Source organism: Nicotiana tomentosiformis, chromosome 7, assembly GCF_000390325.3.
Source record: "Nicotiana tomentosiformis chromosome 7, ASM39032v3, whole genome shotgun sequence".
Lineage (NCBI taxonomy): Eukaryota > Viridiplantae > Streptophyta > Magnoliopsida > Solanales > Solanaceae > Nicotiana > Nicotiana tomentosiformis.
This window is the reverse complement of record NC_090818.1, coordinates 46859594-46881061: the sequence shown is the minus strand read 5'-3', so window position 1 is coordinate 46881061 and position 21468 is coordinate 46859594. Positions and strand designations below refer to the sequence as shown.

The 21468-nt window shown below is 40.8% G+C and overlaps 2 protein-coding genes across 3 annotated transcripts; one reads left to right on the top strand and one right to left on the bottom strand.

Annotated features, from left to right (window-relative positions):
* Positions 1-9470: 9470 nt before the first annotated feature.
* On the bottom strand, positions 9471-10232 carry LOC138895560 (uncharacterized). The gene has a single exon (XM_070180262.1). It carries the CDS (start codon positions 10230-10232, stop codon positions 9471-9473), a length of 762 nt encoding a protein of 253 aa, XP_070036363.1.
* Positions 10233-16079: 5847 nt separating this feature from the next.
* Positions 16080-20511, top strand: LOC104104925 (G-type lectin S-receptor-like serine/threonine-protein kinase At4g27290). 2 transcript variants are annotated; one of them, XM_009613120.4, is made up of 7 exons: positions 16080-17661; positions 18283-18423; positions 18540-18703; positions 19013-19223; positions 19452-19689; positions 19803-19953; positions 20056-20511. In XM_009613120.4, the coding sequence occupies exons 1-7, from the start codon at positions 16386-16388 to the stop codon at positions 20323-20325; spliced, it is 2451 nt and encodes an 816-aa protein (XP_009611415.1). In that variant the 5' UTR covers positions 16080-16385; the 3' UTR covers positions 20326-20511. The 2 variants fall into 2 exon arrangements, with proteins under 2 accessions (XP_009611415.1, XP_009611414.1); XM_009613119.4 differs by having other exon boundaries at positions 18277-18423.
* The last annotated feature ends 957 nt before the right edge of the window (positions 20512-21468 follow it).

The following is a 21468-nucleotide window of genomic DNA, read 5'->3' as shown; positions in this document are numbered from 1 at the left end:
TAGAGTTTTCAAGAGTTAAAGGATAGGTTGACCACTGCACCTATGTTAACCTTGCCGACATGTTTGAGTGGGTTCACAGTTTATTGTGATGCCTCCAGAGTTGGTCTTGGTTGTGTTCTTATGCAAGATGAAAAAGTTATTGCTTATGCTTCCAGTCAGTTAAAGAATCATGAGAAGAACTACCCCACACACGACTTGGAGCTTACAACAGTGGTGTTTGCATTAAAGATATGGCGACACTACCTTTATGGCGAGCACTCTGAAGTGTTTACAAATCACAAAAGCATCCAGTACATTTTCAAGTAGAAAGAGTTAAATTTGAGATAGAGAAGGTGGCTCGAGCTATTGAAGGATTATAAAATCAATATTCTTTATCACCCGGGCAAGTCAATGGGTGTCTTGGCCCATCTTGCAGTACAAAGGCGAACTTTGAGTCGAGAAATTCAAAAACTGGCATATGATGGAATTAGATTGGATGAGGCCGAATAAGGAGGTATAAATTCTTATGCCTTAGGGAAATCCTCTCCTATTGCATATGTTAAGGCTATGCAAGACGAAGATCTGTACTTGGCAAAGTTTAAAGAAGGAGTCAGAAGCAAAGAAACCACTGCTTTCACTCTAGGAAGTGACAGAGTTTTGAAGTTGAATGATCGGTTATGTGTGCCGGATGTAGATGGTCTTAGGAAGGCCATAATGGAAAAAAGCTTACAGCCCGAGGTACTCTATCCACCCAGGTTCTACCAAAATGTATCTGGACTTGAAAGAGTTGTATTGGTGAAAAGGCATGAAGAAGTAACTAGCAGATCAAGTGGCCAAATGTTTGAATTGCCAGTAAGTCAAAGCCGAGCATCAAAGGCCTAGTGGCTTAGCTCATTATATATAGATACCACAGTGGAAATGGGAGATGATTAATATTGATTTCGTGGTAAGTCTATCTCGCACATACCGTAAGCATGATTCAATTTGAGTTATCGTAGACTTACTCACAAAGTCCATCCATTTCCTACTAGTATAGACGATAGATTCCGCTTAGCAGTATGCATAATTGTACATCAAAGAAATAGTCTGATTGCATGGTACTCCAGTTTCAATCATATATGACAGAGGCCCTTAGTTCACGATGCATTTTTGGCAGGCAATTAAGAAAAGATTAGGTACCAAGGTCAATTTGAGCCCTGCTTTCCATCCACAGACCGATGGTCAGACAGAAAGGAGCATTCAGACTCTCGAAGATATGTTGCGAGCATGTGTTATAGATTTTGGAGGTAATTGGGATGATCTCTTGCCACTTATAGAATTTGCTTACAATAACAGCTGTCAGGCCAGCATTGATATGGCTCCTTATGAAGCATTGTATGGGCGAAGATGTACGTCTCCAGTAGGTTGGTTTGAACCAGCAGAGGTGCCGTTGATTGATCTAGAGTTTGTTTGTGAGGCCTTAGAGAAAGTCCAGCTAATCAGAGAAAGACTGAAAGCAGCTTAGAATCGTCAAAAGTCCTATTCTGACAAGAGGCATCATGACTTAGAGTTCATGATTGGTGACAAGCTATTTTTTTACAGTTTCACCAATGAAAGGAGTTATGAGGTTCGGTAAGAAAGGGAAACTTAGTCCTAGGTTTATCGGACCTTATGAGATTGTAGAAAAGAAGGGAAAAGTGATTTATGAACTAGCGTTGCCCGTTGAATTGTCCTATGTTCATCCCGTCTTTCATGTGTATATTCTTAGAAATTACATTCATGATGAGTCGCATATAATACCTGCCGATACCATAGAAATTAAAGAAGGCTTGACTTATGAAGAGGTACCTATAGAAATTCTCGATAGGCAAGTAAGAAAGTTGAGAACAAAAGATATAGCATCGGTAAAAGTTTTGTGGAGTAATCATGATTCAAAAGAGGCTACGTGGTATGTCGAGGAAGATATGAGGAAGAAGTATCCTTATTTATTTGAGGAACAAGGTATGTGAACCAAGGTTTGGCTTGGCATTTATATTTTATTTATTAAATACATGTTAGCATGTGTTTATGTCCTTGCTAGATTATACTTAGTTGTTGAAGTAATTTAGTTTCTGTCAGAGTATATTTGGTTATTAAATAATTTACTATCATGCCACAGTACATTTAATTCATTAAAGTGATTTACTTTTTGCTGAAGTAATGTGCTTTAGATTTTGGTTGGTTATTGTGGTACCTCCTTACCGAAGTGTGAGTAATTAGTTTATGAGCTGTGTATGGTGTCTATGAATGGCATGCTATGTTATATTTGGTAGTTGTTGGTGTAGTTGTGGTATTGGTGATAGGGATATATGTTTTGGATAGTCTAATTTACAAAGGAGACTCTGCCGAAATTTTTGAAAATTTAGGGAGTTAGCCAAAATTTTGAGTCCCTTGGGAAAGTTAGTAGTGCTAAAAAAACTTAAGAATTTCAAAGAATTAAGGAATGATTGTTGGCTTAAGAATAAGGCCCTAGCAACATTCAGGGACGAATGTTTTTAAGGAGGGAAGATTGTAACATTTCTCAAATCTATAAAAGTTTCAAGACACGCTCAATATAGAATTTAATTTTTTTAAATCTAGGCTTGAGTGCATAAAGATTATACTTCTATTACGGATTTAAACCTTTATGATTAACTTTTGAGTTACTTCTCTATTTATAAATAATGTGATATACAAGCAGGGGAATATTAATAATTTAAATATTACTAATTCTTAAAAGTGAGTATCATTAAATATTAGTTAAGTCGGGGGGGGGGGGGGGGAAGGTAAAGCCCATAAAGTGGAATGTTGGAAGGAAAAAGGCTTAAAGCTTTATACGAAACAAAACTAGTGTTTTGTTTACTCACGAAATAGAGGCAGCCTTGCTGCTTACTCATGCAGGCAACGGAAAGTTCTAGGTTTCTTTACAAATCACTAGTCTTGAATTCAAGTATATAAAATTTTCTATTATCAATTATCCTACAGTAGTAGTAGGTAATAATTGAATAGTTAATTCCCTTCTTTTTCTGTATCAACAGTAAGTTCCATGTCTAGGTATGAAAATTTAAAATTAATTAAAATACATTGGTTGTTGTAGAATCGATTATTTGACAGGTATAAATGTCACGACCCAAATTAGCACTCCGTAAGGTGTCGTGATGGCACCTAGTCTTTACGACTAGGTTAGCCTAATATTACGAAAAATATAAAGAAAACACACCATTTTAAAGATAAACAATATATTGTGAATAACCAAGAGTAGTACCACTCGGCATATACAAAATAATTTCCCAAGACCCGAATATCACTAAGTCACAAGCTGCTATAATCTATGTAGCTCTATAAAAAGGTCTGAAGATAATAAAGAAAGTCTCTAGGCGAGGGAGTAGAAGGGGACTCCAAAGATCTGCGGACGCAAGCAGAAGTACCTTGAAGTCTCCTAGAATCAGCAGCACGCACTAACCCCAAGGCTGATAGCTCGTACCTGGATCTGCACACTAAAACATGTGCAGGAAAGGGCATGAGTACACCAAAATGGCACCCAGTAAGTGCCAAGCCTAACCTCGATCGAGTATTGACGAGGTCAGGTCAAAGCCCTACCGGAGTAAATATAATAAATTAAACAGTAAAAGATATAAGTAAAATTTATGGTAATACAGTTAAAGAAATTCTCGAAATTTTAACAGTTAAGGGAGTCCTCGGCTCAGAACAAGGTAAACATAGTGGGGAATCTCCTGGGATACCGTCCCGTAGTTCTAAATGAATATGCAGTACAGGGGGATCTCCCGGAATACGTCCGTTGTCCCAAAGTAAATATGCAGTGGTGGGGGATCTTTCGGAATATGTCCGTAGTCCCAAAGTAAATATGCAGTGCTGGGGGATCTTTCGGAATACGTCCGTAGGCCCAAAGTAAATATGCAGTGCTGGAGGATCTCCCGGAATACGTCCGTAGTCCCAAAGTAAATATGCAGTACAGGGGGATCTCCCAGAATACATTCGTAGTCCCAATTTAAATATGCAACGCAAGATGACATGGCAGGTATGGCATCGAGTTATACAGTTTATACTCAACACATATAAGGAAAGTAGGGACTTAACTAAGCATGGCACACATAATGTCAAATAGGCAGTTAAAACACGTAAGCATGCTTCTCTAGTCTAAGTTTAACTATTAAACGTATTAGTGCAATTTAATAAGGAAAAACAGTTTATGAGTTAGAAAGGAAAAATGGGATTTTTGCAATAATAGCCCGTGTACTTAGTCGTCACCTCACGTACACGGCGCCCACACATCAATTAATATCAAACATCTTAAAGGAAAGTCCCCAACACAAGGTTAGGCAGGCCACTTACCTCGAACCGCTCAAATCAACTCGATATCATATTCTTGCCACGAGTATCCGACTCCAAATGGCCCGAATCTATTCAAATTAATTTCATAATTTAAATATAACTACAAGTAACAAATTTAACTTATTAATTCGAAGCTAAAGTGTGAAATTAGAAAAAATACCCAAAAAGTCTCCCCGGGCCCACGTCTCGAAATCGGGTAAAAATTATAAATTTTGAACACCCATTCACTCACGAGTCTAACTATATCAAATTTACTAAAATCCGACACCAAATGGTCCTCCAAATTCACAAATCAAACTTCCAAATCCCTAGCCTCTAACTTCTAATTTCCACCTTAAATACACACTAACTAGGTGGGAAATACATGGCAAAGCAAGATTATTGATCAAAAATAAGCACAAGGGACTTACCTCAAGAAATGCCTCGAAAATGCTCTAAACAATTGTCCTAAACCGAGTTTGCAAAGTCAAAAATGACAAAAATCGCGAAGCCCTTCGGTTTTAACCACTGCCCAGGTATTTCCGCACCTGTGGAACCTGGGCTCGCATCTGCGGGTGCGCTTGTGCGGAAAAAGTGTGCATCTGCCCAATTCACTTTCTCCCTCTACCTTCGCACCTGCGACGAAAGGGCCGCACCTGCACGTGCGCGCCTGCGAAAATCCCCTCCGCTTCTGCGTAACTTGCGCACTTGCGAATAGTTTTGCGCATTTGCGGGCATCGCATATGCGACCTTTTCCCACGCACCTGTGACCCCTAACCAATCCACCACACTCCGCTTCTGTGCGGATTTTCTCGCACCTGCGGGCAGCCTTGTGCAGGTGCGATTACAGTAGAACAACCAAAAGCACCAGATTTTTCCTAAGTTCAAATTCATTCCGTTAAGCATCCAAAACACACCCGAGGCCCCCGGGACCCCAACCAAACCTACCAACCAATCTTATAACACCATAGGAACTTAGTCGAGCCTTCAAACCACATCGAACAACACCAAAATCATGAATTAAGCACAGATTCAAGCCTAAGAATTTAAAATTTTCCAAATTCTACAAACAACGCCGAACCACATCAAATCTAGTCCGAATGACCTCAAATTTTACACACAGGTCAAAAATAACACTACGAACCTACAACCACCTTCACAATTCCATTCCGAGCTCGATATCAAATTTTTCACTATCGGCCAAAATCGCCGAAAAACTAACTTTCTCAATTCAAGCCTAAATCTACTACAGACCTCCAAAACACATTCCGGATGCGCTCCTAACCCCAAAATCACTCAACGAAGCTAACGGAGTTGATAGAATTCTATTCCGGATCCGTCTTCATACAGTTCCGACTACGGTCCAAACTCTAAGGCTTAAACTCACAACTAGGGACTAAGTGTCCCAAAACTCTCTGATTTCCATAACCAATCACTCCGGCAAGTCTCAAAAGCGGAAACAAACGTGGGGAAAACAATTATTAGGGGATCGGGGCTCAAATTCTCAAAACGACCGGCCGGGTCGTTACATTATTCCCCTCTTAAAACAATCGTTCGTCCTCGATTGAATATAAAGACATACCTGAAACTGTGAAAAGATGAGGGTACTGGCTGCGCATATCCTGCTCGGTCTCCCAAGTCACCTCCTCGACCGGTTGACCCATCCACTGGACCTTTACTGAAGCAATATTCTTTGACCTGAGCTTTCTGACCTGCCTGTCCAAAATGGCTACTAGCTCCTCAACATAAGATAGATCCTTGTCCAACTGGACTGAGCTGAAATCCAATACATGAGTCGGATCACCGTGATACTTCCAGAGCATAGACACGTGGAATACCGAGTGAACTCCTGCTAGGCTGGGAGGCAAGGCAAGCTCATAAGCAACCTCCCCAACTCGCCGCAATATCTAAAAAGGACCAATGAACCTCGAGCTGAACTTTCTCTTCTTCCCGAATCTCATGATGCCCTTCATAGGCGATACCAGAAGCAAGACCCGCTCACCAACCATAAATGCCAAATCACGAACCTTCCGGTACGCATAACTCTTCTACCTTGACTGGGCTGTGCGAAGTCTCTCCTGAATCACCTTCACCTTATTCAGGGAATCCTGGACCAAGTCGGTACCCAACAATCGGGCCTCGCCCGCCTCAAACCATCCCATTGGGGACCGGCACCGCCTACCATACAAAGCCTCATATAGTGCCATCTGAATGCTGGATTGGTAACTATTGTTGTTAGCAAACTCTGCAAGTGGCAAGTATTGGTCCCATGACCCTCTGAACTCCATCACACAGGCACGAAGCATATCCTCAAGAATCTGAATCGTGCGCTCGGACTGCCCGTCTGTCTGAGGGTGAAAGGTTGTGCTCAACTCCACCCTAGTACCCTACTCCTGCTGTACGGCTCTCCAAAACCGTGATGTAAACTGTGTACCTCTGTCTTAAAAGATGAATACTAGAATACCATGAAGGCGGACAATCTCTCTGATATAAATCTCATCCAACCTCTCAGAGGAATAAGTGGTCAACACTGGAATAAAATGAGCTGACTTGGTCAGCTGATCCACGATCACCCAAATAGCATCGAACCTCCTCAAAGTCCGTGGAAGTCCAACTATAAAGTCCATGGTGATCCGCTCCCACTTCCACTCTGGGATCTCTAACCTCTGAAGTAATCCACCCAGTCTCTGGTGCTTACATTTGACCTGCTGACAGTTGAGACACTTGGCCACAAACCCAACTATATCCTTCTTCATCCTCCTCCACCAGTAATGCTATCTCAAATCCTGGTACATCTTCGCGGCACCGGGATGAATGGAGTACCGCGAGTTGTGGGCCTCCTCGAGAATCAACTCCTGAAGCCCATCTACATTGGGCACACAGATCCGGCCTTGCATCCTCATCACACCATCATCACCAATAGTCACATCTCTGGCATTACCTCGCCGAACCCTGTCCTGAAGAACTAGAAGATGAGGATCATCATACTGGCGCCCCCTAATACAGTCAAAAAAAGAAGACCGAGCAACCACACAAGCTAATACCCGGCTAGGCTCTGAAATATCCAATCTCACGAACTGGCTGGCTAAGGCCTGAACATCCAAGGCTAAGGGATTCTCAGTTGTCGGAAGATGTGCCGAACTCCCCAAATTATCTGCCCGACGACTCAAGGCGTCGGCCACTACATTGGCCTTCCCCGGGTGGTATAATATAGTGATATCATAGTCTTTAAGTAGCTCTAACCACCTCCGCTGATGCAAATTAAGGTCCTTCTGCCTGAGCAAGTGCTGCAAACTCCGGTGATCAGTGTAGATCTCACAAGGAACACCGTACAAATAATGACGCCAGATCTTCAGGGCGTGAACAATAGCTGCTAACTCGAGATCATGAACTGAATAATTCTTCTCATGCATCTTCAACTACCTAGATGCGTAGGCAATCACCCTACCGTCCTGCATCAATACCGCTCCAAGGCCAATCCTCGAGGCATCACAATAGAGAGTGTAGGACCCCGAACCTATAGGCAATACTAATACTGAGGCTATAGTCAAAGCTGTCTTGAGCTTCTGAAAGCTCTCCTCACACTTCTCGGTCCACCTGAACGGAGCACCCTTCTGGGTCAATCTGGTCATAGGTGCCGCAATAAATGAAAATCCCTCCACAAAGCGAGGGTAATACCCCGCCAAACCAAGAAAACTGCGGATCTCCGTAGCTGATGACGGTCTAGGCCAACTTTACACTGCCTCCACCTTCTTCGGATATACCTTGATCCCCTCACAAGACACTATGTGGCCTAAGAACGCCACTGAATCAAGCCAGAATTCACACTTAGAAAATTTTGCATACAACTTCTTCTCCCTCAAAATATGAAGCACGGTCCTCAGGTGCTGCTCATGATCTTCTCGAGACCGGGAATATACCAGGATGTCGTCAATAAACACAATGACAAAGGAATCAAGATAAGGTCGGAAAACATTGTGCATCAAATGCATAAAGGCTGCTGGGGCATTGGTCCGCCCAAATGACATGACAAGAAACTCATAGTGACCATACATGGTCCTGAAAGCAGTTTTCGGAATATCCAACTCCCGAATCTTTAACTGATGATAACTTGAACGTAAGTCAATCTTGGAAAACATTCTGGCACCCTGTAACTGATCAAATAAGTCATCAATACGAGGCAATGGATACCTGTTCCTCACTGTAACCTTGTTCAACTACCGATAATCAATACACAAACGCATAGAACCATCCTTCTTCTTCACAAATAAGATCAGAGCACCCCAAGGTGGTACACTAGGCCGGATGAAACCCTTATCAAGCAACTCTTACAACTGCTCCTTCAACTTAGGAGGAGCCATACGGTAAGGAGGAATTAGATATGGGCTGAGTGTCCGGCAACAAATCAATGAAAAAATCAATACCTCTATCGGGCGACATGCCCGGAAGATCAGCTGGAAACACATCTGGAAAGTCCCTCACTACTGGAACTGACTAACTGTAGGGGTATCAATACTGACATCTCTCACATAGGCCAAATACGCATCACACCCCTTCTCAACCATTCGTTGAGCCTTAAGAAATGAAATGACCCTGCGAGGAGTATACTCTAAGGTACCTCTCCACTCTAATCTCGGCAGACCTGGCATAGCCAGCGTCACGGTCTTAGCGTGACAATCAAGAATAGCATAATGGGGAAACAACCAGTCCATGCCCAAGATAACATCAAAATCTACCATACTGAGTAATAACAAACCGGCTCTGGTCTCAAAACCACTAAGAGCAATCAAACACGACCGATATACGCGGTCCACAGCGAGAGAATCTCCCATGGGAGTAGATACATAAACATGGGAACTCAAAGAATCCCGAGATATCCCCAAATGTGGAGCAAAATAAGAAGACACATATGAATACATAGAGCCTGGGTCAAATAATACTGATGCATCCCTATGAAAGACAGGGACGATACCTGTGATGACTGAATCTGAAGCGACGACCTCTAAATGGGCTGGAAGGGCATAGTACCTGGCCTGGCCTCCCCCTCTAGGGCGACCTCGACCTCCCTGACCTCCACATCGAGCTCACTGAGGATGTGGGGTGGCAGCTGGTGCTGGAAGAATGGCCGGAGGGCCCGGTGGAGCACGTGGAGGTTGATAAGTCTATGAAGGTGCACCCTTCCTGGCTCTGGGGCAATCTCTAACCAGGTGACGAGTGTCACCACACTCAAAACAACCTCTCGGAGGACGTGACGGCTGAGACTGACTCAGACCTAGCCTGCTAGATTGGCCGGTAATAGCACCTCGAGTAGGGGACATACTGGATACTGGCGGTGCATAATAGGGCTCCTGAGGTCTAGGAGGAGCCGGAACATCGCTGACTACTAGAAGAGCTGAATGAATAGGGCGATTCACAAAACCCGTACCATAGCGTGCTGCTGGTACATGAGCTCCTGAATAATGACCAGTCTCTCGAGACCTCTTGGCCTCTCTCTCCTTTCTGTCCCGGGAAAACATGCCCTCCACTCTCCTGGCAATTCTCACTGCCTGCTGATAAGTGATGTCCATCTCCAACTCCCTGGCCATACTGGTTCGAATGCTAGGGTGGAGTCCCTCAATGAAGTGACGAACTCTCTCTCTGACTGTAGCAACCAGAGCCGATGCATGGTGAGCTAACTCACTAAAATGGACTGCATACTCTGACATAGTCATAGCAACTTGATGCAACTGCTCAAACTCTGCGCGCCAAGCATCCCCGAGGCTCTGAGGAACATACTCACGCAAGAACATCTCTGAAAACTGAGCCCAAGTGAGTGAGGCTGCCTCGTCTGGACTACTCAGCTCATTGGCACGCCACCATTGATATGCTGCTCCCCTCAGCTGGAAAGCGGTGAAAGAAACCCCACTCGTCTCCACAATACCCATAGTATGGAGAATACGATGATACTCCTCAAGAAAACCCAGAGCATCATCTGAAGCTAGTCCGCTGAAAGTAGGTGGGTGGTACTTTTTGTACCTCTCAAGTCTAAGCTGCTCTGCCTCAGAAGTAGCTACCCTGGTCTCATGCTGAACCGGAGCCACTGGGGGCATAGGAATATACTCTAGGGCCTGATCAACCTGGACCCTCTACTCAGGAGTGCGGGCTGCGGGAGTCTGTGCCCCTCCCCCGACCTGAGATGTTGCGGGAGCTATCGAAAATAGTCCAGCCTGAGCCAGAGTGCTGAACATGCTCAAGAACTGAGCTAAAGTCCCTTGGAGGACTGGAGTAGCAATAGGGATCTCCGGTGCTGGCCCTCCAGCTAGAGCTGCTGGGGGCTCCTGTGATGCAGCTCTCACAGGTGCTCGTGCTGCACCGCGTGGTCGTCCTCTACCCCGACCCTGGCCTCTGGCGGCTCTGATATGGGGCTCGGGTGCCTGATCATCGGTCCTCCCGGTACGGGTCCTCACAATCTTTGAGAAAGAATAGAATAAAGTTTTAGAATTTTTGTGTCAATAACTCGCACAACAGGGAAATCAAAGGAATATGATTGTTCTTAGCAGTTACATAGTCTCCCAAAGATAAGTACGGAAGTCTCCGCACCAATCCGCTAGACTCTAATAAACCGGCTTGTGACCAACGACTTCTATGAACCTAGTGCTCTGATACCAACTTGTCACGACCCAAATTAGCCCTCCGTAAGGTGTCGTGATGGTACCTAGTTTTTATGACTAGGTAAGCCTAATATTACAAAAAATATAAACAAAACACAGCATTTTAAAGATAAATAGCATATTGTGAATAACCAAGAGTAGTACCACTCGGCATATACAAAATAATATTCCAAGACCCGGAATATCACTAAGTCACAAGCTGTTATAATCTATGTAGCTCTATACAAAAGTCTGAAGATAATAAAGAAAGTCTCGAGGCGAGGGAGTAGAAGGGGACCCCGAAGATATGTGGACGCAAGCAGAAGTACCTTGAAGTCTCCTAGAATCAGTAGCACACATAACCCCAAGGATGATTGTTCGTACCTGGATCTGCACATGAAAACATGTGCAGGAAAGGGCATGAGTACACCACAATGGTACCAAGTAAGTGCCAAGCCTAACCTCACTCGAGTAGTGACGAGGTCAGGTCAAGGCCATACCAGAGTAAATATAATAAATTAAACAGTAAAAGATATAAGTAAAATTTACGGTAACACAGTTAAAGAAATTCTCGAAAATTTAATAGTTAAAGGAGTCCTCGGCTCAGAACAAGGTAAACACAGTGGAGAATCTCCCGGGATACCGTCCCGTAGTTCCAAATGAATATGCAGTGCAGGGAGATCTCCCGGAATACGTCCGTAGTCCCAAAGTAAATATGTAGTGCTGGGGGATCTCCCGAAATACGTCCGTAGTCCCAAAGTAAATATGCAGTACTGAGGGATCTCCCGAAATACGTCCGTAGTCCCAAAGTAAATATGCAGTGTTGGGGGATCTCCCGAAATATGTCCGTAGTCCCAAAGTAAATATGCAGTACATGGGAATCTCCCAGAATACGTCCGTAGTCCCAATTTAAATATGCAACGCAAGATGAAATGGTAGGTATGGCATCGAGTTATACAGTTTATACTGAACACATATAAGAAAAGTAGGGACTTAACTAAGCATGGCACACATAATGTCAAATAGGCAGTTAAAACACGTAAGCATGCTTCTCTAGTCTAAGTTTAACAATTAAACGTATTAGTGCAATTTAATAAGGAAAAACAGTTTATGAGTTAGAAAGGAAAAATGGGATTTTTGCAATAATAGCCCGTGTACATACTCGTCACCTCACGTACACGGTGCCCACACATCAATTAATATCAAACATCTTAAAGGAAAGTCCCCAACACAAGGTTAGGCAAGCCACTTACCTCGAACCGCTCAAATCAACTCGATATCACGTTCTTGCCACGAGTATCCGACTCCAAATGGCCCGAATCTATTCAAATTAATTGAATAATGTAAATATAACTACAAGTAACAAATTTAACTAATTAATTCGAAGCTAAAGCGTGAAATTAGAAAAAATATCCAAAAGTCTCCCTGGGCCCACATCTCGGAACCGGGTAAAAATGACAAATTTTGAACACTCATTCACTCACGAGTCTAACCATATCAAATTTACTAAAATCCGACACCTAATGGTCCTCCAAATCCACAAATCAAACTTCCAAATCCCTAGCCTCCAACTTCCAATTTCCACACTAGGTGAAAAAATACATGGCAAAGCAAGATTATTGATCAAAAATAAGCACAAGGGACTTACCTCAAGAAATGCATCGAAAATGCTCTCAAAAATCGCCCTAAACCGAGTTTGCAAAGTCAAAAATGACAAAAACTGTGAAGCCCTTCGGTTTTAACCACTGCCCAGGTATTTTCGCACCTGCGGAACCTGGGCTCGCACCCGCGGGTGCGCTTGTGCGGAAAAAGTGCGCATCTGCGCAATTCACTTGCCCCCTCTGCCTTCCCACTTGCAACGAAAGGGCCGCACCTGCGCGTGGGTGCCTGCAGAAATCCCTTCCGCTTCTGCGTAACTTGCGTACAGTCTTGCGTTTTTGCAGGCATCGCAGATACGGCCTTTTCCCATGCACCTGCGACCCCTGACCAATCTACCCAACTCCGCTTCTGCGCGGATTTTCTCGCATCTGCGGGCTCGCACCTGCGGATAGCCTTGCGCAGGTGTGATTACGGCAGAACCAGCAAAAGCACCAGATTCTTTCTAAGTCCAAATTCATTCCGTTAAGCATCCGAAACACACCCGAGGCCCCCGGGACCCCAACTAAACCTACCAACCAATCTTATAACACCATACGAACTTAGTCGAGCCTTCAAAACACATCGAACAACACCAAAATCATGAATTAAGCACGGATTCAAGCCTAAGAATTAAAAAAATTCTAAATTCTACAAACGACGCCGAACCACATCAAATCTAGTCCGAATGACCTCAATTTTTACATACAGGTCAAAAATAACACTATGAACGTATAGCCACCTTCGCAATTCCATTCCGAGCTCGATATCAAAATTTTCACTATCGACCGAAATCGCCGAAAACTAACTTTCTCTAATTCAAGCCTAAATCTACTACAGACCTCCAAAACACATTCCAGAAGCGCTTCTAACCCCAAAATCACTCAACGGAGCTAACTGAGTCGACAGAATTTTATTTCGGATCCGTCTTCACACAGTTCCGACTACGGTCCATACTTTAAGGCTTAAACTCACAACTAGGGACTAAGTGACCCAAAACTCTCTGAATTCCATAACCAATCACTCCGGCAAGTCTCAATAGCGGAAACAAATGTGGGAAAAATAGTTATTAGGGGATTGGGGCTCAAATTCTCAAAACGACCAGTCGGGTCATTACAATAAATTGGACTGGGGCCTACGTATTAGCTCGAGGAGTTTTGAGGTGAGTTAATATAACCCTTTACTAAAGTGGTTTAACTCACAAAATCATGCATACACGGTGTTTGATGAATTTCTTAAAAGAGTTAATATGTACTTAATTGGAGCGAGTGAGTACCTATTTACTTAGAATTGTTCTAGCTAAAGTTTAGATGATTTATTATGATATATATGCATAAATTTTTAGATTTTTATGTTGTTCTTATATGCCATTTTCATGTTAAAAATTCATGAAAAAGCAAGAATCTTTAGAAATACTTTTTAATGTTTATTTCATGCTTTACATTTAAGGATACCAATATGAATATGTATAGGTTATTCTAGAAAAGATTTAGACTTGAATGGTCAAGAAAGTTGAAAAGTTGATTTAGATCCTAGCGAGGTCACATAGAACAATTTATTATTAAAATATTTTTGGGAGTATCTTCTATTCTGATAAGAGGTCATCGTCCAGGCTGAGGGTCATGATCAAGGTATTGACTTCCTGAAACTACTTGTGCCAAAGTAGGGAGCACACGAGCCGAGGGTCTCGTTGCTGAGAATTTGCCTAGCCAGGCTAAGGTATGATACCTGAGTGCTGAGAACCATGAAGCGAATGACAACTCGTGGATTGGGCCTATTTGATCAGGTTGGGATCGAACCCGTGCTGATCACATAGTGACTAAGACAGAAATAAATCACGATAGTTGGAACTCCCGAAGCATAAAGTGAATTATTTCTTTTAGATAAGAAAGAAAAAGAAAAGAATTTCTTTTAAAATATTCATAAATTGCTCTTATGCAATTATTTTAGAATTGTTCTTAGAAGCTTTATATTTTTCATGCATTTTGAATCTTTGCTTGTAATGTATATTTTATTAAAGTTCCGTTCCCTGTCGTTGAGACTCATTGAGTACAATGGATGGTACTGACATTTTTATTTAGGAACCTGCGTTGGTCTGCGGTACAACGTAGGAACCGGTTTTGCAGGCGAGCAGGATACATGTTAGGACTTTCCTCACTTCTGGTGCTATTGGTGAGCTTCGCTTTTGTTCGTGGAGTATTCCTTTGAGTCATCATTATTTAGCTATTTCTTTGTTCACTTAGAGAACTGGCTAGGAAATCTCATATCCTGAGCAGTGCTTCAGTTTATCAATAGAGGCTTCATAGACACTATCGGTGGGTTAAGGTTCAGGTGTTTTTGATAATAACTTTGCAGTATTTTAGTAGTTACTACGAATAAAGTTTTGGAGTTGGTTTATTTTATATATTCAAATTAATTAAAAGTATTTGATTAAAGTATTGCCTTGTTGCATATAAAGTCTGAAGTTATAATAGTTTTGACAAGCGTAAATGGTTCGCTCAGTCAAATTTAGTGATCGGGTGTCAGTCATGGCTTGTTCAGAGAATGAATCGCGGCAAAAGTGATATTTAATTTTATGCACTTTTTTCAGCAAATTATGTTTGCTTGACCACCCTTAGCATAGTGTGACTACGCTAATGTGGTCTGTGTCCAAGTAGATTAAGGCTATGGAGTATGGTCTGGATGAGGAAATCTTCTGTTGCTTTTCCCACTCACAATTTCCAATATTAATACTGGAAAACATACAATAACTATCTCAAGATTCTTTTCAGGTTCACATTTACAACTACCCTGTAGAAAGTTCTTACTATGTTCCCAACAACTAGTCTTGTCATGGCTCCAATGGCATCCTCTTCACTTAATTGATGAAATTACTATAGATTTCGTAACTCTTAGATTCAAAAAGTTTTGAAATAAGAAAAGGAATTTGAGGACATGTGAATAGTGTGTAGGGAAAGGCAGGGAGAAGAGGGTCAATTGTAGCAACTTGCAACCTTGCATCCTTAACATACGCAAGTTATAACCATTAGACTGCAATGCCGATCTAATTTTCATCGAACACTTTTAAATTAACTCTTTAAATATTAATGATAGTTTCTCTTCACATGTGAAAATCTATTTTTAGAACTAATAACCACGTACCTAATTCAATAGAATCAAATCTGGACCAAAAGAATATTGAAAAAATACTCTGTTTATGAGTGTAAAATTAGAATTGGTGTGTAAAATTTAAATATTTATAATAGCTTAACTTGGCCATATGTTTGGATGCTGAGATGCTTTATTGATTTACAAATATAAAAGAAAACAGCGTCTCGAGTATAAGTTAACGTCTTGCGAATATCTTAAAATCGACTGTAAGTTGTATTCACATGGATACAAGTCAGAAAGACCCAGCTATTAGAGGGTCAGGACATGGAATATATGGCAGTTATTATATTATATTATATAGGTGCGTAAGTATTATACTTTCATCTTCTTGACCTTTTTAACCACTTTCATCTTCTTCTTAATAAAATAAAACGACTAACAAGTTCGAGTCACTCAACTAAAATAAAACTCCAAACCACAAGTTTCGTATAACCAGGTTGAGTAGATGCTTCAATTATTTGTTCATCCTGCTTCGATGGCTTAATCGACTGACCATTGATTGAGAATTACATATGTGTGTAATCAAGACTTTTCCAGTGGACCAAATGACTAAAGAATATCTTTTTGTAAACAAGTCAACTGCAATCACTGTGCTGTTTCTTGATATATGAATGTGGAAGAGTCGCGACGCCCTGTGACACAACGTTGATTGGATTTCGAAGCATGAAAAAGGCATCACTAAAGGAACGTTTCTACCAATTCTTGCTCATGTATTTGTATTCCATCCACCACAGCTATGGTGCTACAGATACCATAACTGCGACCTATTTTCTCAAAGATGGCGGAGCCAATATTGCTTCAGCTGGTGAAACCTTTGAAATGGGGTTCTTCAGTCCAGGTAATTCTAAGCTTCGTTATGTTGGTATTTGGTACAAGAACATATCTGTTAGGACAGTGGTGTGGGTTGCCAACAGAGAAGCTCCTTTGACCAGTGGATCAGGTATTCTTAAGGTCATTGAGCCAGGTCTTCTTGTCCTTCTCAATGGCACTGACAATGTTGTATGGTCAACTAATACCTCTAGATCTGCGCAGAATTCCATTGCACAGTTGCTGGATTCCGGAAATCTTGTAGTCAAAGAAGCTGGTGGTGGTAATTTCCTATGGCAGAGTTTTGATCACCCGACTGATACACTTTTACCAGGTATGAAGCTTGGTTGGAATTTTGTAACTGACCGAGAGGTGTACTTATCATCGTGGAAGAACGGGGAGGATCCAGCTCCGGGCGATTTTACCTATCACTGTGATCCTTCTGGTTATCCACAGAACTTCCTGAAGAAGGGTAACAATGTTGTATATCGCTCTGGACCGTGGAATGGTCTTCGTTTTAGTGGGGCAACAAGCTCAAGAGATAGTCCTTTATATACATTTGGAATATTCTCAAGTAAGACAGAGGTGTATTTTACTTATAAGCTCCTATCTTCAGTTATCACAAGGCTGATCTTAAATCATAATGGTGACCTACAACGCTGGACTTGGGGTGACAGGAAACAGGATTGGGGCCCTTACCTCTCAATACCCACAGATAATTGTGATGTTTACAAGCTATGTGGCGCATATGGTAGCTGCAACAGTGTAAATTCTCCAGTATGTGGATGCTTAGACAAATTTGTGCCAAAGCATAATGAAAGTTGGCAAAAGGCAGCCTGGTCAGCTGGTTGTGTTCGGAGGACTGAACTGAACTGCCTAAAAGGAGATGTATTTTTGAAGTATTCGCACGTCAAGTTGCCAGACACACGGAATTCCTTGTCCAATGTGACTATGACACTAGAAGAATGCAAGAATATCTGCTCTAAGAATTGCTCTTGTATGGCTTACTCGAATCTTGACATACGCAATGGAGGAAGTGGGTGCTTATTGTGGTTCAATGATCTGCTTGACATTCGACAGCTATCGAATGAAGGACAAGATATCTATATAAGAATGGCTGCCTCTGAATTAGGTATGTTTGTTGCTGAGACACACTTATCAATGGTTACTTTAAAAATAAAAACCTGAAGTTATGGTTGCTGGCACTTGAGATAAAGCAGACCTAAACCTAAATTTGAACTGTCTATTCTTGTAAGCATCTAATAGATTAGTACTATTAATTGCAAACTCTTGCCTTCTGCATATATATACACTCCGCTAGGAACTTAACATTTTAGTAGAATTAAAAGCTAGGAGTACTACTTTAGAGTGATGAGTGGTTTGGATTTATAAGCTGAATCAATAAACATAATGATTAGTTACAACCTAGACACTTTCTTGGAACTAATTGATATACACTTGAATTCCTCTAGGACAAGCTGGTGATATAATGCATCAGTCAAGCTAAAAACCTAGTCAAAATTGAAGGGGTTTAGTTGGAATGAAGCTCATTTTGAAACTGACTTATAGTGCCTCAAATGCTTCCAGCTTATCTAATACTCAATATCAACAAATTAAAAATAAGTATACTGTTCCAAAGGCTTGCAGAACCTTTGTAACTCAGTATCATATCAACTCCTTTAAGCAATTGAGAGGTAGAAAGACGGTCAAATATATTAATCATCTTTGTTGAAGTGGACACTTGCAGTTGCAGATAGTCGGGAGAAATCAGATGGAAAGATAAGAAAAATACTCTTATGGATTCTGCCATTATCAGTTGGTGTGATTCTGGTAATCCTTATCGTTTTGATCTGCCAAAGAAGAAGGAAGAAGGCTTTAAACATCATAAAGAAAGGTAAGCTGGATAAGTCACTTTTTGCGAAGGCACTAAAATTCAAACAAAGTGAAGAACTGTCTTATTGGTCTGGTTATTGCAGATTAAAAACAATTCACTCTATTTCCTTTTGGCAGGAAAGTGTGGACGCAACGGAAATTTCAAGATGGATTACAACAGTGGTAGTTGCACTGAAGAATTTGAGATACCACTGTTCGACTTATCTACCATAACTAAGGCTACCAATAACTTTTCAGCTAAGAGAAAGATTGGAGAGGGGGGCTTTGGTCCTGTTTACAAGGTAAATACACCAATTTATCCCCAATAGAATAGAGCAAAAACAGAAGCACAGATAAATTTTGTGGGCTTAACAGAAAATGAAATGAAGTTACGATCTGGAGTAACAAATTTGGTCAGACACACTTAAACTAGTGAGCAAAGTATAATGAATCAAGGATATGGTGGAGTGATTTTTACCTAAAACTAAAACTTTACTGATTTTCATATAACTGCTGAATTCTTCTTTATTTGGAAGCATAACTGACTTTGCACTTTCTACTTTCAAGTAAGATATTGAAAATATTTAATATGCATAGATTATGATGTCTAGGGAATACTTGAACAAGGACAGGAAGTAGCAGTCAAGCGGCTGTCTAAAACTTCTGCACAAGGAGAAGATGAGTTCAAGAATGAAGTTGTATATATTGCCAAGCTTCAGCATAGAAATCTTGTGAAGATTCTCGGATGCTGCATTGAAGGGGGAGAAAAAATGTTGATCTTAGAGTACTTGCCAAACGGAAGTCTTGATTCGTTTATTTTTGGTACTACTCCCCATCCAATAGTGTGCATATTGATTAATAATTGTTCAGTCAGCTGATGCTTATAGGAGTTCTACATCCATAATCTTACCCCCATCAAGAAGGAAAAAGCATGTGAGGAGAGAACCAAGAGCTACTCGCATTAGGAATGGACTAATTTAGTCTGATGTTTTAGTACTACTTTATACTAATGCCTGACTATTGTATAATGAATCAACGATATTTTGGCAGGTGACAGACAAAGCATGGTATTAGACTGGCCTAAGCGCTTTCACATTATCAATGGGATTGCTCGGGGACTTGTGTATCTGCATCAAGATTCTCCATTGAAGATAATTCACAGAGACCTGAAAGCTAATAACATTTTGCTAGACAATGACATGAATCCAAAGATATCAGACTTCGGCATAGCAAGAATTTCTGAAGAGGACGAGATTGGAGCCATGACAAATCGAGTTATTGGAACATAGTAAGAATCTATTACCGCCTAGTTGGAAATATGAACCTAAAAACAATCCTGAGATAGTTAAGGTACATTTTCCAGCATTAGTAACTCTATTTTTTCGCGTACATTTTATGCAGTGGCTACCTCTCACCAGAATATGCATTGCACGGGGAATACTCAGTGAAATCAGATGTATTTAGCTTTGGTATATTAGTACTGGAAATTGTGAGTGGGAAAAGCAACAGAAGATTCTCTCCTCCAGACCTTAGCCTTAATCTACTTGGATATGTAAGATTTTATTTTACTTGTATCCTTTGGTGTTATATTATCTACTAGTAACAGATATCTCCGCAAAGCTAGTCAGTGCTAACAAGCTTGTAATATCTACAGGCGTGGGAGCTGTACAAAGAAGGAAGGTCAATAGAACTACTTGATGAACACCTATGCGATTCTTGTTTAACACCTGAAGTGGAACGATCAATCCGTGTTGGTCTACTATGTGTCCAACAACGTCCAGAGGATCGTCCAAGTATGTCTTCCGTGGTTCTGATGCTAAACAATGAAGGTCCATTGCCACGGGTTAAACAACCAGGTTTTTACGTAGAAGAAGATGCACAGTATGTTGAATTATTTTCTAGCCAATATGCACATACTATATAACAGATGAGATTCCATTACAATATAATTAGATTCCAGACAGAGAAAGCTGGTGACTCTCTTGTCTGCAACAAATTCTTTGTAGCAATGTGGCTAATTAAGCTTGCATTGTAACATATTATTGTTAATCCTTCTCAAAATATATGTTTGACATTCTTGTTTCAAACACTGAAGCGAGAATTTCAGTAATGTAAAGCTAGAGAAAGATAGCAGACCAATGAATGTTAGCAATAGCACTGTCAAGCACGCATATATATATTTTGGCTAATGACTAGTATTGTGTTGTGCTTGAGTATACTTTAATGCCAAGGGATTGTCACTTCAGTAGAATAAAATCATTACAAATAGGCGTGTACAGAGATCTCCATTAGTATCTTTGTTTGACCAAAAATATAGATTTTGGTTCAACTAATTAAATTTATATAAATGAGGGTTAATCTTGGTTAATAATAATATCCTAAAGACGAAATTCTTGGTAGTGTGATAAATAGCACGTAGACCTATTCCAAAAACTATGACGGTATACAATAATCAATATTTAAGAACCCAAACAGAAGTAATGTAGCATTAAATAATGATAAATAACAATAAATGATATTTATGTAAACAGAACGAATGAGTCACCCGAGAACTATTATAACTTCATACTTTATATGCAAAAGGCAATACTTTAATCAAATACTTTTAATTAATTTGAATATCTAAAATAAACCAACTCCAAAAATTTATTCGTAGTAACTACTAAAATACTGCAAAGTTATTATCAAAAACACCTGAACCTTAACCCGCCAACAGTTCTATGAAGCCTCTATTGATAAACTGAAGCACTGCTCAGGACATGAGATTTCCTGGCCAATTCTCTAATTAAATTTATATAAATGAGGGTTAATCTTGGTTAATAATAATATCCTAAAGACGAAATTCTCGGTAGTGTGATAAATAGCACGTAGATCTATTCCAAAAGCTATGACGGTATACAATAATCAATATTTAAGAACCCAAACATAAGTAATGTAGCATTAAATAATGATAAATAACAATAAATGACATTTATGTAAACAGAACGAATGAGTCACCCGAGAATGGATGAAATCAATGGATGTTCTTTCGTACAATGATGAATGATGGATAAGCCTTTGAATATCC

What these genes read in the sequence shown, in the direction of transcription:
- LOC104104925 (XM_009613119.4), top strand. Translation starts at nt 16,386, where the DNA reads ATGAAAAAGGCATCACTAAAGGAACGTTTCTACCAATTCTTGCTCATG. An exon ending in AATGGCTGCCTCTGAATTAG is followed by an intron (nt 17,662 to 18,276) that starts GTATGTTTGTTG and finishes GGACACTTGCAG; the next exon opens with TTGCAGATAGTCGGGAGAAA. An exon ending in TCTTGATTCGTTTATTTTTG is followed by an intron (nt 19,224 to 19,451) that starts GTACTACTCCCC and finishes ATATTTTGGCAG; the next exon opens with GTGACAGACAAAGCATGGTA.
- LOC138895560 (XM_070180262.1), bottom strand. Translation starts at nt 10,232, where the DNA reads ATGGGTATTGTGGAGACGAGTGGGGTTTCTTTCACCGCTTTCCAGCTG.